Genomic DNA, 17071 nt, shown 5'->3' with positions numbered 1-17071 from the left:
TTGAAAGTACCATTAGAAAAATACTTTCGATATTGTTGGATTATATTTTGTGCTGCATCTAAGGCAGATCAATTTTTTTATTAATGAAGTAGAGTGATTGCTGAGATTGGCTGTGTGTACGTTAGGTATCTTGAAATAAGTAAGCCTGAAAACACGATGCTGTCAACAATTTTAACCTCAAGTCCATTTAGCAACAGGAACTACAGAGTAGGAGCTTTTTATTAAGTCCAAAATGAGCTCTTTAGATGGACAATGTTATAGTGGTGTTATTCTCTGCCAGCTGTCTCTATGTTGTCTACAGTGGTTGTAATAATTATGTATTATTAGTTAGGTAGGTAATATTAGTCGCCGCAGGCACTTTATTGATACTACCTACTGAGTGCCACTAGGTGGAGGTCATCTCTGTCACAGAACCACTGTCATGATACTGCATTAAATGTGTCATCACACAACTGCTTCAGCTGCATTCTTGGGATTCACCTGCTAAAACGTCCTCTGTCAGTCAGTGTGTTTACTTCCACTGAAAAACATATTAAATTATACCTTTAAAAGTGTGTATTTTTGATCTTTGGTTTTTAGTTTTAGATCAATAAATTAAGTAGTAACAGGAAATTTTGCATTTCTGGATCTGTTTCATAGTTATTATATAGAAACTACCATGACTAGGTAACAAGTCCACATATATCCATAAATACCAAGCTTTATTTGAGTATTATTTTTATTTTTAGTATTATTTTGCTAATTACCATCATAATACTTTAATATTACATTATTTCTGAAAACATTATAACCCATTTTACCTTGTTATTACCAACCTACCAGGATCCAATTATTTATAAAAGATTGTGTGGCTGACCATGTGTGAATGTTTGATGTACATCACTCTACTTTAGGTTAGTGGAGCAGACCTCAGTGCACGATGTGCTCATGACGTTTGGATGAAAGTACACCGTTCCAATGGACAAATGTTGGATCATTCACATTCATATTAAATATACAGCATGTATTACAGTATTTTATGTGTTTCGTCTGTTCTTTTATTTATTATTTATTATCTTTGCTGCTGTTGATGTGTTACTAGAACAGTAACATTCACTGCTTTTACACATCAGCATTCCCAAGCCACCACGCCCATGCTCACTGCTGTTCACCCTGACATTAAAACAACCAAGTGGAGTCAATGTCTTGATTGATCAATAAATATTTTAACTCCAAAAACGTCAAATTCAACGCCAAAAGTCCAAATTTGTTTGTTCTTTGTGCCATTAACAGTTTTATAAGACACATACCCTGTAATCCAACACACAGGACATTAAATTCAATTATATCCATAGTTCAGTGATTCATGTAGTATCTTGGAAGCAAAGTTACGTGATTACCTGGGATTTTAATTCTTTTTTTTATTATTATATTTTATATTTTCTGTATGCACATATTTCTACACATTAAACAAGAAAACCTAACAATACACAGCGGCATTGACATGGACAGGAATTTTCATGACCAGTTAGACTGCAGTGAACAATATTTATACAAATGTTTAAAGATCTAAACTCAACTCTCCACAGTCACTTTATTGTCTGTTGAATCTTTATTGATGTTACAGTTTCATTGTGTTAACCACATTCCTGGACAGTGTTACGTAAATAACCTGTGATGTGATTTAGTCTTGACTACTGTAGAAAGACCAGCCTGCAGTGCAAACCAAACATCAAAAGAAAAAAGACTTTTTCAGCAACATAATGTAATTTTTGTGTATCTTGGGAAGGCCGGAAAGGCAAAGAGTGGCTTTCCCAGGATACGACCTGTAATAGGTTCCCCTATCAAGATTCAAGATTCAAGATTCAAAAAACTTTAATAATCCCAGAGGGAAATTGTTTTGCCTCATTACCATTGTTCTCAAAACAGACAGAAAGAAAAGAAACCACAACCAGGAAAGATCCAACACCAACATAAATACACAATAACATCAATACAGAAAAACTCAATATACATACAGAATATGTAAAATAGATAAATAAAATTGGGTCAATATAGTCACAGCAAGTATATGACACTATCACTTCCCCCACCCCTTACAGAGGGGGGAGGAATTGTACAGATTGATTGCCACAGGTAGAAAGGATCTCCTGTGGCGCTCTGTGGAGCATTTAATGTTAATATGTCTTTGGCTGAACGTGCTCCTCTGTCCAACCAACACACTGTGCAGTGGGTGGGAGGGATTGTCCAGGATTGAGAGGAGTTTGGACAGCATCCTCCTCTCAGCCACAACATGTAGAGGGTCCAGCTCCACCCCCAGAACACAGCCAGCCCTCCTAATCAGTTTGTTTAGTCTGTTAGTGTCAGCCACCTTCATGTTGCTGCCCCAGCAGACCACAGCATAGAAGATGACACTGGCCACCACAGACTCATAAAACATCCGCAGCATGGTGCTGCAGATGTTGAAGGACCTGAGTCTCCTCAGGAAGTACATCCGGCTCTGAGCCTGTCTGTACAATGCTGATGAGTTCTTAGTCCAGTCCAGTTTGTTGTCCAAGTACACTCCCAGGTATTTGTACTCAGATACAACCTCCACCTCCTCCCCCTGTATAGAGAGAGGGATGACAGGACTCCCAGATTTCCTGAAGTCCATCACCAGCTCCTTTGTTTTATTGATGTTGAGTTGCAGATGGTTGAGTCCACACCAGTCAACAAAACTGTCCACCACTCCACTGTACTCTGTGACATCTCCACCCTGAATACATCCTACAACTGCAGAGTCATCAGAGAACTTCTGAAGATGACAGGACTCTGAGTTGTACCTGAAGTCTGAGGTGTACAGGGTGAAGAGGAATGGAGACAGAACTGTCCCCTGTGGAGCACCTGTGCTACAGACCACAGTGTCAGACACACAGTTCTGCAGGCGGACGTACTGTGGGCGGTTAGTGAGGTAGTCCATGATCCAGGAAATCAGGGGAGTGGTAACCTGCATGTTTTTTAATATGGTGTGAGAAAACTCTCTGGGCAAATAATATGGACCAAGTCCCACAGCCAAAAGTTCAATGGATTCTCCAATTCTAAGTGTTTTAGGCAGTCTATTACCTTCTTTTGTAGTTGCTGGCGGGGTGTCATTTCAGTTTCTCATATGTATGTTTGTCGTCCAGAAGCGAAATAATCTGCAGTGTTAAGGATGACAGTGCATCTTCCTTTGTCCACCGGAAGGATGGTAATTGTTTCATCCCTACTGAGCGACGTCAGCGCAATTCTCTCATTTGTGGTGAGGTTGGAGTCTGGCAGTTGTGCACTGGAGAGGGCTGCAGAGACTTTGGGTCGTAGTTGCTCTGCTTCTGCCAATGGCAGGTTGTTAACTGAAGCCCAAAGGTGCAGCAACTTCGACGACTGAAAATCTTTAGCGACATATTGCTGCACATTTTGGGGCAAAAACCCTCAAGTTGGTGCGGGAATATGAAAGGACAACTAGATAAGTAGCAGACCACAGGAACCATCTGTGCTTCAACCTCAGATGCAGACAGCAGAACCTGTTTCAGGTCAGCCTACGCCTGTTTTCTACGGTACAAATCCTTCACAGGGCACAAAAACATCTGCTTAATGAACGGATAAAATTACACCACAGACACCTTAGAACACAGGTCAGACAACCTCCACGAGACGCTATGTGATACTCTTCCTGGAGACAGAAGCATGACGAGATCACAACAAGAGATCACAGGTTAAGAATACCTCAGACAGACAACTCACCCCGCCAGAGAGGGAGATCTTAGCGGCCACCTGCCAAACCAGAAAGACAGGAAACACAAAGCCCGTCATCTGGTCGAGCTGTCTGGGGTAGATCACCATCAGTTTTCACACCGGGAGGAGCCGCGCTTCAGATTTGGGTGAGTTGCTCTATGTTGAATTGTCCTATAATATTCAAACTCTGCTCTGTATTGAGGATGGGGGGTTTATTACTCGAAATACGTTACTTCTTGTTCTGGTAACGGTAAAACGCTGTTCTGGCCTTTTATCCATTTAATATTCCCCAGTGTTTGGATTACCTTATGCTAATTGGAGTACTTTTCCAGTATGCAGTAATATGTTGATTTTTTTTCGCTGAATATATTATTGTTGTCAGATTATATTAATATAGTCAGTAAATACATTTGTTAAAATGACTTCCTGGTTTCAGGAGTACAATCTACAGTAACATCTCTGTCCTTTATTTTTATTTATTTGATGTTTTCAGTACAACTATGTAATAAGTTAACAATAAATATTTTACTCTTTTTTTAAAGTTGACATATACTGAATTTGTTGAATTTGTTTGTGAACACATTCAGTGACATAACAACTGTCTTGAAAATGTGCATTTTACAGACACGAGATAATATCAGCAGCATCAAGTTCAATAGATCTTTAAATTAATTTTATTTTAGAGTAGAAGTCCTTTTGTACTTTTGTATTTTATATTTGTATCAAGTGAAATATAAAGCGTGCACATATTACTTTATCTTAAGTAAAGAATTTTAAGTGGTATGCTTTTAGGACAATACTTGAATATCTGTACAGGTAAAAGCTGACTGTCATTAGAGATCGTTTACTCCATATTCAAACTCAACCAACTTTAACATTGCAAAGTCACCTTTACTTGAAGAGTAAACTCTCTTTCTCATCAGGAAATAAACCCATTGATGTGTTTCCCCACTATTTCCTAATGCTATTATCTAAAGATCAACAGAAAGATTATGTCACGAACAGCACAATTATCCGTCACATTTCTCAAACATCCTGTTAAGAAAAAGCAGATTACAAATAAAACTACAACTAACACCCTCTTCACCATTATTTTATTATTATTATTAGTGTTATAAAGCCAGATGCAAAGTACTCTGCTGAAGAAAACGTAGCCTTCACAACCGTGATAATAAACCACAACTTACTCTGTGTTCTTTACAGAAAGAGCAAAGGTCTGTAAGGCGTAAAGAATAAGAAGAACACACACTGACAGAGCTTTTACTGAGGAAAAATCAATCGAGTGCTTGAGTACAAGGATACTGTTAATGTAGAGGAACAAAGATAACACATAAATCAAATAAATACTAATAGTAGTAATAGTAATTTACAAACCTGAGCGATGTATGTAGATTAGAATATGATGAATATTATTTAAGCAATATTCTAGATTATGGCGTCTTCACATAAAGTAGACTTGCTGAAGGGAATGTCGTAATAATAACAGTAATTATGCTTTAACAATGGGTTTTTAGACTAACATAGATAACAATGGCTGGACGATTAATACAAAACTACTGATTGAAGCTAACAGATAACAGCCTGCTCAGAACTAGACTGGCTCTGTGTTTAATGTGCAGTGTGTGGTGTAGTGGCTAGCACTGTCATCTCATCATGTGTCTGCATGGGTTCTCTCTGAGTACTCTGGCTTCCTTCCACCATCCAAAAACATGCATGTACATTGAAAGGCATGTTGAAAGACAACACACTTGCAAAGTCCTGAATGACGAGAAAGTGCGAGTGGGAATAGGCGTGGATGGACGTCAGGGTAAGAAAGGTTGTCTTTAACCCACACTTCCTGATGTAGCATGTCAGTTCTGTATCATCAACTCAGAAGTAACTAGAAAAACCTGTACTGACTCCTTTTGTACATTATTTATTTTGCATACAGTTTGTTATCATGTTTCTGGGAGAGAAATGTAGACCAGGAACAGGAAGGACATTTGTAACATAAGCCAAATGTGGACATGTATGATAGCGGGGCAGTCCATTTAGTATATCTGATAGTTAATGACATGTACTGTGTGAATATGTTTCTTTACCATTGTAATTCAGAAAAGATAGGAGGAGGACTTTATACCGGTGCTGATAAGCTTGCCTCAAGTCACGATGTTCAATTAGTACTGTGCACCTTACCTGTTTTATAAGGTCTGGTTGCATCTCTCAGTTTACCGGCTGGCCTACCCTGCCAATGAATGTTGCTGTCTATCAAGACAGAATTCAGGGCAGATAGTGAACTTTCCTCTGTACATTTTAGGTGTAAACAAAATGAGTGTGATAGCATTAAATAGTATGTTCACCGTTAAATTATTTTAGAACTAGAGGATCTTAACAATAACCAACAAGTCCTCAAATTAATTTACAAAATGCATTGTTTGTACACAAACAACATGGAGCATAAAACCTACTAAATTCTAAATTGAGTTATCAGATGCATCTACACAGCCTAATGTAGTCTTGTTAGTTTAATGCTAGACTATTTGGTGTTTCTAATAATGTGCCCCTATAATTTAGACGTATGTAAATAGAGGACTAGAAACCGCTTTTAAAAGAATACAGTCTTCTGTATGTGCAGATTCAAAACAAATAGAGGAATCATCATATCTGTGATTTAAAAAACATAATTTAATAATTTCAGCAAGCTTTAGTCATCATTGTGCTTGTGTTGTTCTTCTTATATCTATATATCTAATCTCTCAATGATTTCTATTTCTGCCTCAGGTTGAGAATAAACCTTATCATTGACTGAATGGACAAGTCAAGGCATTTAAGAGCGGTATACATTTTTCTCTTCATTGCTACCGTCATCTTCATCTTTAACATCAGTGTGAGAACACCCAGGAAGTCGATCCCACCACCACGTGGGGCTCTGGACACTTGCCCATTTCAAATATCTGACCAGACCATCACCCCATTAAACAATACGAAGCACTTGCTAGTGTCAGCCTACATGGATCAGAGAGTGAAGGGTTTTGATATACGTATCATTAGTATATTCAGGAGAGACTCCATCCAAACCCTTTACTGTCTATTCTGCTGTGCAGGCCACTTATCAACTACAATTCCAGCAACAGTTTTAGTGCACTCAGACCACTTTGGTTTTCCCTTCAGCGCTACAGACGTCATGTGTCAGATCCCTCCAAACTGTGAAGCTACACATGTCACTCTTCTGACACAGCCAGATGGTGTGAAGGTATCAAACCAGAGATGGCTGCTCATAAAAAATAAGGAGACCAGTAAAGAGCAGGAGAAAACATTTCAGTTTGACTTCACAGTCTGCATCTCCACCCTCTTTAGGGAATACAACAATGTGCTACAGTTTGCTCAGACGCTGGAGATGTACAGGTCAGAACAACAACAGCACAAGTGTCATTAGAGTGCCTGTATATATTTGCTGTAAATGTTGTTTCTCTTATGTTTGATATTGGACAAAAAATATATACAAAATAATAATATATGAATATTTAAAGTTTTGCAAGAACTTTATTGAATAGCTTTTGGATTCATCACATTATCCACCAGTCAATGTTTGAAGAGGTTAGGATGTAGACACTAATTGTAAGCTGCTTTGGACAAATCATCTGCAAAATAAATATAATGAATCTTCCTAAATTTAATTGATTGAATTTGAAAACCTGAACATTTGCTTTGTTTTGCCACAGGTTGCTGGGTGTGGACAGGGTGGTGATCTATAAGAACAGCGCTGGCCCAGAACTCAACCACCTGTTAAAGACCTACAGCAAGGAAGGATTGGTGGAGATGGTTGAATGGCCAATCCACAAGCATCTGAATCCATCTAATGGTTGGCTTTTCTCAACGCATGGTGGAGACCTGCAATACTACGGCCAGCTGGTCACACTTAATGATTGTATTTACAGATCCATGGATCGGTCACGTTATGTTCTGTTGAACGACATAGATGAGATAATAATGCCGTACCAACATGACAACCTGAAGAGCATGATGAACTTGCTCCAACAGCAGCATCCAGATGTAGGTTATTTTGTGCTTTTGACAATTTTACATTTTACCTAAACATATGTCATATTTTGAATTTCTTTTTCTTTATGTTTTTACCAATCCTGAATCCGTGTGTTGCAGACAGGGGTGTTCCACATAGAGTCCCATGTCTTTCCCTGGAAAGGCAAAGACACCCCCCTGCCTCAGTGGCGTGGGGTGCCAGGCTTTAATATATTGGAGCGCATCTACAGGGAGGACCCTGATAAAAACATATTTCACCCCCAAAAGATGATAATTCAGCCGAGGTAGGAGGACGTCTTTTACAATTTAGTAAAAAAATCATAATAAATAAAGAAATTATCATAAATAATTATAAGTGATTGAGTGGCTGACCATGTGTGATTGTTTGATGTACGTCACTCTACTTTAGGTTAGTGGAGCAGACCTCAGTGCAAGATGTGCTCAAGACGTTTGGACAAAAGTACAAGGTTCCAATGGACATCTGTCGGATCATTCACTGCCCAACAGTTCCCCAGAAAGAACAGCTGCTCAGTCAGCATAAGGACACTCGATTGTGGGACTTTAAGGACAAAGTGATGCTACGAGTGACTGAGATGCTGAGGAGAGGAGGTCTGCTGAGTTCAGAGGGGGAGAGTCAAAACGAGACAAAGAGTAAATGACTCTTTCCACCTGCAACAGTATTTGTCAACAATGATTATCAAATTCAAACTCTTATCAAGCTCTTTCTCCAAGCTTATTAACATGTGTAATATTCTCTTAAAAGGCACAGTTTTCTTTGATGCTCACATGTTTAAGTGAGACTAAAATTATCATTTCATATTAAATTATCTTTTATTTTTCTCCATTCAGCTGCTCCACTCATTTTTGTCATTTCTGGTCTATTTGGAACAAAATATAATAGAACAGAACAGAATAGAATCAACTTTCTTGAACAGGTATTTTAGCACATACTATACAAGGGCCACAGCATTACTTAACATGCAGACAATTTACAATATACAGATAATATAAAAATGTGTGGGAATAGTACAGTAAGTCAAAACAAGCCCTTACAGTGTCAGTAACCAGTACAACCAGTATTATGGAGACACACTGAACCCCTCCTCATATTACTAGTTGTATATTTTTGCCGTTGATAGGAGAAGCAGCAATAGACCTACCAGTCTACAAGAGTAGAGCTCTGCAGCTACTGCCAGATTAGCTTGTTAGGATACCACTGGGTAAGTCAGTTTAAACATTAAATCAGATTTTACCTTAATTGTGTTGGATTTTTTGTTATTTGTGAGTCAGTTTAGCCCCTCCCTCTAACAACACGTCAGCAGCTAACTGGGAATTTTCTCTCTGCACCTAATGTCCTTACTGTACAACTAAAGTGTACAGGAAGGACAAGAAAATACATAAATCTGTTTTTGTTATACTGGCCTGACTGTTAGCATGAAAAGAAGAAATCTTATGTTAATAAAGTATTATTTTTAAAATACTGTATTTGTCAAGGTTACTATGTCAAACCAGCAAAGTTAGTTGTAATTCTGCCCCTAAGCTAAGTGAACTTCGACTGAACAGTTAGTAGTTTGGTTTATTTTAAAATGTTATTTATTGAGTTGAGTCAACACATGTTCATTCTGTTCATTCAACATAATACATAATTACATTAGCACAGCGGTGAATGTTGATTATGATTCAACTAGGAAATAAATAAGCCTTGGGTTACAACTGTGTGGGTTGTTTTTCAGTAGAACCTGTTTGTATTAAAATGTAGTACAATGGTGTAACAATGTCTGGTTGAAAGCCTGTTCTTCCCACACTCTGTGCAACTACACTGTATAATTGCATGGCATATAACTTTAAAAAAAAAACATTTTGATCGGTGGGTCAATTGCTCTTCAAGCCAAAACCACACATGTAGGGAATTAGCAAGGATGTACAATAAGGATTGCAATACCATTATTAACCTCAGGATTCAAGGAATTACTGTGAATCCTATATAAAACCATGGCTGTGACTCTGGATGAGCCACTGCCTTTTTACAACAGACGTTATACCAAGGTAGAGGAAGTGAATGGCAGTAGGCTGAACATACACTGTAACAAAAGAAAAAAACATAGAATTTGTTTACCAAAGACAAACTATATAACTTTTTTTTTTTGAAGTCTCCTGTATGAAAGGTGGTGATCTTACCACTACACTATCCAGTCGCTCCACTTCCATATCTCTTATTGTACATACTGTACTGCAGACATAGAATTATATATTTTCCTGACTTAGAAGTAAGAAATTCTAAATTTAAATTTGATCAACTCAGAGCCTAAAATTTTAAAATGAAGTTAAATCTCCTAACTCATAACAAATGTGTTGCTTTGAAATTTGGAGTTTTCTCACCTTGGTCTTCTTTACAGTAACTTCATAGAAGATCGCAAGGAAGTCAAGTGTGATGCTTTGTTTCAGAAATCTGTCAGTTATCTTATCCTTGGCTCCAGGGACAGGGTAAAACATTTCAAATGGAAGCTCTTTCTCCTCTTGATAGCTGTCTTCATCTTAATCATCACTGAGAGAACCCCCCGAATATACAGATTGATCACACAGATACATGGATCTACGAACACTTGCCCATTTCAAATATCTAACCAGTCCATCACCCCACTAGAAAATACAAAGCATTTCCTGGTGTCAGCCTACATGGACCAGAGAGTGAGGGGTTATGACATACGCATCATTAGTATATTCAGGAGAGACTCAATCCAAACCCTTTACTGTCTATTCTGCTGTGCAGGCCACTTATCAACTACAACTCCAGTAACAGTTTCACTGCACTCAGACCGATTGGTTTTCCCCTTCAGCGCTACAGATGTCATGTGTCAGATTCATTTTCTCTAAATACTAATAAAAACCTAGTAGAAAATAATCTGTGATTGACTGATATTAAAACATAAAAACAACTAGATTAGCAACAATCACACAATGAAATACATCAATGTCACATGCCCAAGGAAATCCTTGGAATAATGACCTCCAAAAAGCTAAATGGAGTCAGGCATTAGCATACCTGGAATAAACTTAGTTTGGAGTGGTGGACTAGAGCTACTTAGACTGAAGAAAACCACCATGTGTGTAACCCTGCTGTACTTTTTCTATTATTTCTTCGGATATGCTGAAAATCTCAATAAAGCCACTATTTGCAGCACAATAAGAAGGGTAACGCTGGCAAAAAAAAAAAAAAATCACTTGTCCAGGTGTTTATAACCTTCCCTGGTCACAGACGTCCCTTCCACATCAGGGGGGGGTCTACAAGATTGCAAGTAACATAGATTACAAATAACACCTGGCTTGACTTAGCTGCACCTTCAAACGTCCAACGGAATAAACCTGCAAACTGACATGATTCTATTCAGACAGTTTAGCTATTGCTAGATAGAAAAAACACACAACATGCAACTCAGGTGCAATTAAGTTTCTGTTTTGTTCTGTTAGATGTGTTAAGATATTTACTTTTTCCTGTATTATTTCTATTATCTTTTGTATGTATGTTTCTCTGTGTAGTGGCTACTGCAACACCAGACTTTCTGGAATTAATAAAGAAATCTATCTAACCTGACTCTGCTTTAATAATAACTCACAGCCCATCAAGAAACTGTGGATCAAGCTGACATGTCATGTTAGTGCTGTTAGTCATAACATATTATTACTCATAACAAAAGGGCTATCCATTTCTATCCAAATAGAAGTGTTTGGTATTTGGGGGAGAAAGATTAAAATGCCAGACACTAGTGAATAGAGCAAAAAGGAATTTATTGTAATGAGGGAGGAAACTGACTAGAAAACAAAAAGAACACAGCAATAAACTTGGCAGGGCACAATCCAGTGAGGCATAAAGTAACAACCAAAAAACTAGAGATACAAAAGAAAACTACAAAAAAGGGAACAACTAAGGGCTCAGCAAGAGTAACAACAGAAAACACACAACACATCACACACAAGGAAAGAAACAGCAGGGGAGTGAAGTCAGGGAGGTGCTGAAATAGAAGGTGACAGGAGGACCAAGTGCAATCAATCAAAGAGAGAGTGTCAGGGGAAAAGCAGTTCAAGTGATCAAGGTGATTGAGTAAAGTGAAGACAGACGGAACTGAAGCAAACTGGAAGTGGGGCAAAAGCACGACACAGGAAGCGTCAACAGGATCATTACAATGAGTGCATATAAATGATTAAACAAATATATTTACATTATTATACTGTAACAAAACTGCTACAACTACAAGAGCCATGGAGAGTCTTCTGCTTGTTGTCTTCTGATGTCTGCTTGTGCTGTTGAACATGACCAGATTCTGTTAAACTGTGCTGCTTTAACGTGACACAAGATGCACTTGTCCATTTGTTTATAACTCTAGTCACAGAAGTCACTTTCACACCAAATAGTAGTTCTACAAGATATCAAAGTACTTCCTTTTTTACACTAATGATTAGAAATATCAAAATCTTGCTGGGCATAGTTACAATACAGTGTTGGCTGAAATTTTATGTTATAGAGCCAAATTTTTCAAATGTTTCTACATTTCAAACATGAAATTAAAAATAGAAACTAAACGGAAAGAGGCTCACAGGCAATAACACAGAGACAGTCCAGCTCCATGAAAGCAAACAAAATACAGAGACTTGACTATTGCAAAAGTGAATACTGCCTGCACATGCAACTATGAGTGTAAAACTAGTTTGAAATGTGTGTAGTGTTACAGCATTATTTCAACTAATTTACTTAATTAATAATCACATTTACTAGTAGTTACCCCATAATTAGCAACAAAGCAAGAGTTAGAAATTTACCTGAAATAATTAGTAATTTAAAGTTGGCTTATAGAATGAGAAATTTAATTCTTTAGGGTTTACATTTAAAACTGAGTCTTCCAGAGATTCCAGTTGCCCAATGATTATAAAAGTATGTAACACTGTGAAATCAAAAAACTCAAGGCCCATGACATGATGCGCAGCATTTTATTAGTATATACTAAATACTATCTATATACTATATACTAATAAAATGCTGCGCATCATCTCATCTATGTACTACATAGATACTAGAACTAGTACATTATCTGAAGAACTATAAATAAATAGATTGATAGACAATACTGTTCAATTGCTGGGTAATTAGCAAGTTGAAATATACTAGGTTATTACAATAATATATTTCTTTAAATAATTTAACTCCTTTATTCTTTAAGAAGGTATTATTAATGTTATAAATTCATGTTTGCTGTTTATTATGAAAAGTAGTGACTGGTGTAAACAGTCTCAGATTAACACAGAAATTCATGCAGTGAATGGTGGAACTGCCTCATATCTTTTATTGCAGGCTACATGTGGGTGTGTGGCTGCAGCTGTGCAATAACAGATTAAGTAGAGTTTAAACATTGAAACAACAGTAAAACTACCACTTACATACTGCCTATCGTTATCTTCTGTGTGTTCGACTCATTTTTATTACCTACAAAGTGTACTACACAGTCTGGACAGATTACAAGCTAAACAGTCACAGCTGAAGAACCAATGAGCGCAGGGTGCAGAATACAGTTACCCTGTGTACTCTACTTGTCTGGAGTAGAACATCATCGGTTTCACAACTGGAAGAGAGCACTGACTGCACTTCAGCTTCGAGTGAGTTACTCTATGTTAAAATGAGTATAATATAATGTTAAAACCATTGTTACCATGTTAAATTATATATTTTGAATTAGTTTTGTTGACTTCTAAATGGCGTAGCTGTAGCACTGTCTGCCAGCAGTGAAACCATTTTTTGAATGCTGTGTAACTATGTGATATTCGCTTTCAGGTCTGTTGATCGTTTGATTTCACCCCTACATTAATTTTAAAAAATGAATTAACAATAACCAGCATTTAAAACAAACAGAAGTAACTTAAAATACCTACATCACACCTTTTCACTCCTGGCTTTGAGAGAAAGGAGAACAAGCACTTTTTTGTATAAAGATAAATATAAACTAAGAATGAGAGACACCATGTCAGAATGAAGGACTGCGTTATCTTTACCTGTGTCAGCTTCTCTCCAGCAGCCACAGACAGTTGCAGCCGTCACTCAAGCAGACAGAAGGCCTATTAGTGCAGAACAGAGTTCATTAGATCCACCAGAAGCATGCTGCCACACCTAAATGTATCGGAGCATTTGTTAGCTCAGTAATAAATCTGTGCTGCATGTCAGTTAATGTGTAACCTCAGTTATTGTATACATTACTTTTAGGATAAATTCAACTATTATTTTACTTCTATAGTTTTTTATTATGTTGGACAAGCAGAAATAAGCATTACTGTTTACAATTTTAATTATTTCATTCATCACCAGTTGTTATGAGGCCTGGGAACTGTATAGGTGCAATGGACTTCTTACTTTTACATAAACCATGTGAGAGAAACCAGGTCATCACATAGTATGCAGAGAGAAAACCTACACAAAGTTTTTACCAAACTAAATAGTTTTTACACAGATCTCTGTTTTTTGTGAGGCCTGGGAAGTGTATAGGTTGAATGGACTTAGAGACCATGTCAACACACTCTAAGCAGTGAGATAACTTACACAAAATTGTTTTTACATAGTTCTCTGTTTTCTTCATACACATTGCTGTACCTTCATTTCATCTGTCCACCAGACATGTTTCAAGTAGTGCTGATTAATTAGCAGCTGTTTCACCTACAGTTTAATCACAGTCACACCTGTTAAGAAGATGTTACTGGAGTAATGTTTTGCTGTGTTTTGCTCAAATTTAATGTCTCTAACTGTGATTCCTACTTCTTCCCTCAGGTAGGGAATCTATCTTGTCTTTGACTCTATGGAGAAGACAAGACAATTAAAATTGAAGTTCTTCCTCTTCATCAATGCTATTTTCATCTTTATTATCATCATCACCACTGTGAGAACATCAAGGAGCTACAGGTCAATCCCACCACCATGCGGGGCTCTGGACACTTGCCCATTACAATTATCTAACCAGTCCATCACCCCACTAGAAAATACAAAGCATTTCCTGGTGTCAGCCTACATGGATCAGAGAGTGAAGGGTTTTGATATACGTATCATTGGTATATTCAGGAGAGACTCCATCCAAACCCTTTACTGTCTATTCTGCTGCTCAGGCCACTTATCAACTACAACTCCAGTAACAGTTTCAGTGCACTCAGACCACTTTGGTTTTCCCTTCAGCGCTACAGACGTCATGTGTCAGATTCCTCCAAACTGTGAAGCTACACATGTCACTCTTCTGACACAGCCAGATAGTGTGGAGGTATCAAACCAGAGATGGCTGCCAATAAAAAATAAGGAGACCAGTAAAGAGGAGGAGAAAACATTTCAGTTTGACTTCACAGTCTGCATCTCCACCCTGTTTGGAGAATACAACAATGTGCTACAGTTTGCCCAGACGCTGGAGATGTACAGGTCAGCACAACAATAACACAAACCAGTGTCAATAGTTTCCTTCATGCTGTCTGAAAAATATGAATATTCTACGTTTATAAATATAATGAATTTTCCTGAATTTGAATATCTGAACATTTGCTTTGTTTTGCCACAGGTTGCTGGGTGTGGACAGGGTGGTGATCTATAACACCAGTGCTGGCCCAGAACTCAACCGCCTGTTAAAGACCTACAGTGAGGAAGGATTGGTGGAGATGGTTGAATGGCCAATCCACAAGTATCTGAATCCATCTAATGGTTGGCTTTTCTCAAAGCATGGTGGAGACCTGCAATACTACGGCCAGCTGGTCACACTTAATGATTGTATTTACAGATCTATGGATTGGTCACGTTATGTTCTGTTGAACGACATAGATGAGATAATAATGCCGTACCAACATGACAACCTGAAGAGCATGATGGACATGCTCCAACAGCAGCATCCAGATGTAGGTTATTTTGTGCATTTGACAATTTTACATTTTACCCAAACATATGTCATATTTTAAGTTTCCTAATGCTTTATTTTGTTTCCAAACCTGAATCCATGTGTTGCAGACAGGGGTGTTTCTTATAGGGTCCCACATGTTTCCTAAGAAATACTTTGACAATAGCAAAAAACCCCTCCTGCCTCAGTGGCGTGGGGTGCCAGGCTTCAATATATTGGAGCGCATTTACAGGGAGGACCATGATAAAAACATTTTTAACCCACGAAAGATGATAATTCAGCCAAGGTAGGAGGACGTCTTTGATTGTCAATTTAGTGAAATAATCATAATAAATAAAGAAATTATCATAAATAATTATAAGTGATTGTGTGGCTGACCAGGTGTGAATGTTTGATGTACGTCACTCTACTTTAGGGTAGTGGAGCAGACCTCAGTGCACGATGTGCTCAAGCTGTTTGGACGAAAATACAACGTTCCAATGGACGTCTGTCGGATGATTCACTGCTCAATGACTCCCCAGAAAGAGAGGCTGCTTAGTCAGCATAAGGACACTCGATTGTGGGACTTTAAAGACAAACTGATACCAAGAGTGAATGAGATGCTGAGGAGAGGAGGTCTGCTGAGTTCAGATGGAGAGAGTTGAAGGAGGGGATGGACATGTATTATACTGAATACAGTGCAAGCTGTACGCCTCCCTTCTCATCTGTGATAATGACACACTCAAGCCAAATTTTTCAGGTCTAGAATGCAGGAAATGACAGAAACAGACTGACAGGAAGCCACACTTGGACACAAATACACTTGTGATTGGAAATGCAGGAAGGGAATCCTTACCCTAAAGTGAGCACTGTTTTTTTGTATTATTTATTTCTCAGACAGTCTAATTCTTGTTCATTGTGAAAGACCCAGCTACCATGAACATAGGAGCAAGTCCATTTGTTCCACATTGAAAGTATTATATTATATTATATTATATTATATTATATTATATTATATTATATTATATTATATTATATTATATTATATTATATTATATTATATTATATTATATTATATTATATTATATTACCTACTGAGTGCCACTAGGTGGAGGTCATTCATGTCACAGATATTGTAATGATACTGCATTTAAGATGTCATCACACTTCCTTCTTGGGATTCACCTGCTAAAACAAGTCCACATATATCCATAAATACCAAGCTTTATTGAAGTATTATTTTGCTAATTACCGTGATATTACTTTATTAGTACAGTATTATTATTATTTCTGAAAATAATATAACCCCTGTTACCTTGGTATTACCAACCTATCAGGATTCAAATAACTATAAGTGATTGTGTGGCTGACCATGTGTGAATGTTTGATGCACGGCACTCTGCTGCTGCTGCTGCTGCTGCTCAGTCAGCATAAGGACA

The 17071-nt window shown here is 37.7% G+C and overlaps 2 protein-coding genes across 3 annotated transcripts; both read left to right on the top strand.

Annotated features, from left to right (window-relative positions):
* The first annotated feature begins 3473 nt into the window (after window positions 1-3473).
* LOC113148106 lies at window positions 3474-9521 on the top strand. 2 transcript variants are annotated; one of them, XM_033325828.1, is made up of 5 exons: window positions 3474-3875; window positions 6490-7113; window positions 7431-7761; window positions 7870-8033; window positions 8159-9521. In XM_033325828.1, the coding sequence occupies exons 2-5, from the start codon at window positions 6518-6520 to the stop codon at window positions 8406-8408; spliced, it is 1341 nt and encodes a 446-aa protein (XP_033181719.1). In that variant the 5' UTR covers window positions 3474-3875; window positions 6490-6517; the 3' UTR covers window positions 8409-9521. The 2 variants fall into 2 exon arrangements, with proteins under 2 accessions (XP_033181719.1, XP_033181720.1); XM_033325829.1 differs by lacking the exon at window positions 3474-3875 and having other exon boundaries at window positions 5742-7113.
* A 5039-nt stretch (window positions 9522-14560) lies between these two features.
* Window positions 14561-16113, top strand: LOC113148101 (beta-1,4-galactosyltransferase galt-1-like). Its single transcript, XM_026339594.1, has 3 exons — window positions 14561-15187; window positions 15324-15654; window positions 15764-16113. Exons 1-3 carry the CDS (start codon window positions 14583-14585, stop codon window positions 15941-15943), a joined length of 1116 nt encoding a protein of 371 aa, XP_026195379.1. The 5' UTR covers window positions 14561-14582; the 3' UTR covers window positions 15944-16113.
* The last annotated feature ends 958 nt before the right edge of the window (window positions 16114-17071 follow it).

Source organism: Anabas testudineus, chromosome 22 (assembly GCF_900324465.2).
Source record: "Anabas testudineus chromosome 22, fAnaTes1.2, whole genome shotgun sequence".
In the NCBI taxonomy this organism is placed as follows: domain Eukaryota; kingdom Metazoa; phylum Chordata; class Actinopteri; order Anabantiformes; family Anabantidae; genus Anabas; species Anabas testudineus.
The sequence above is the reverse complement of the archived record's forward strand: the minus strand, read 5'-3'. Positions and strand labels throughout refer to the sequence as shown.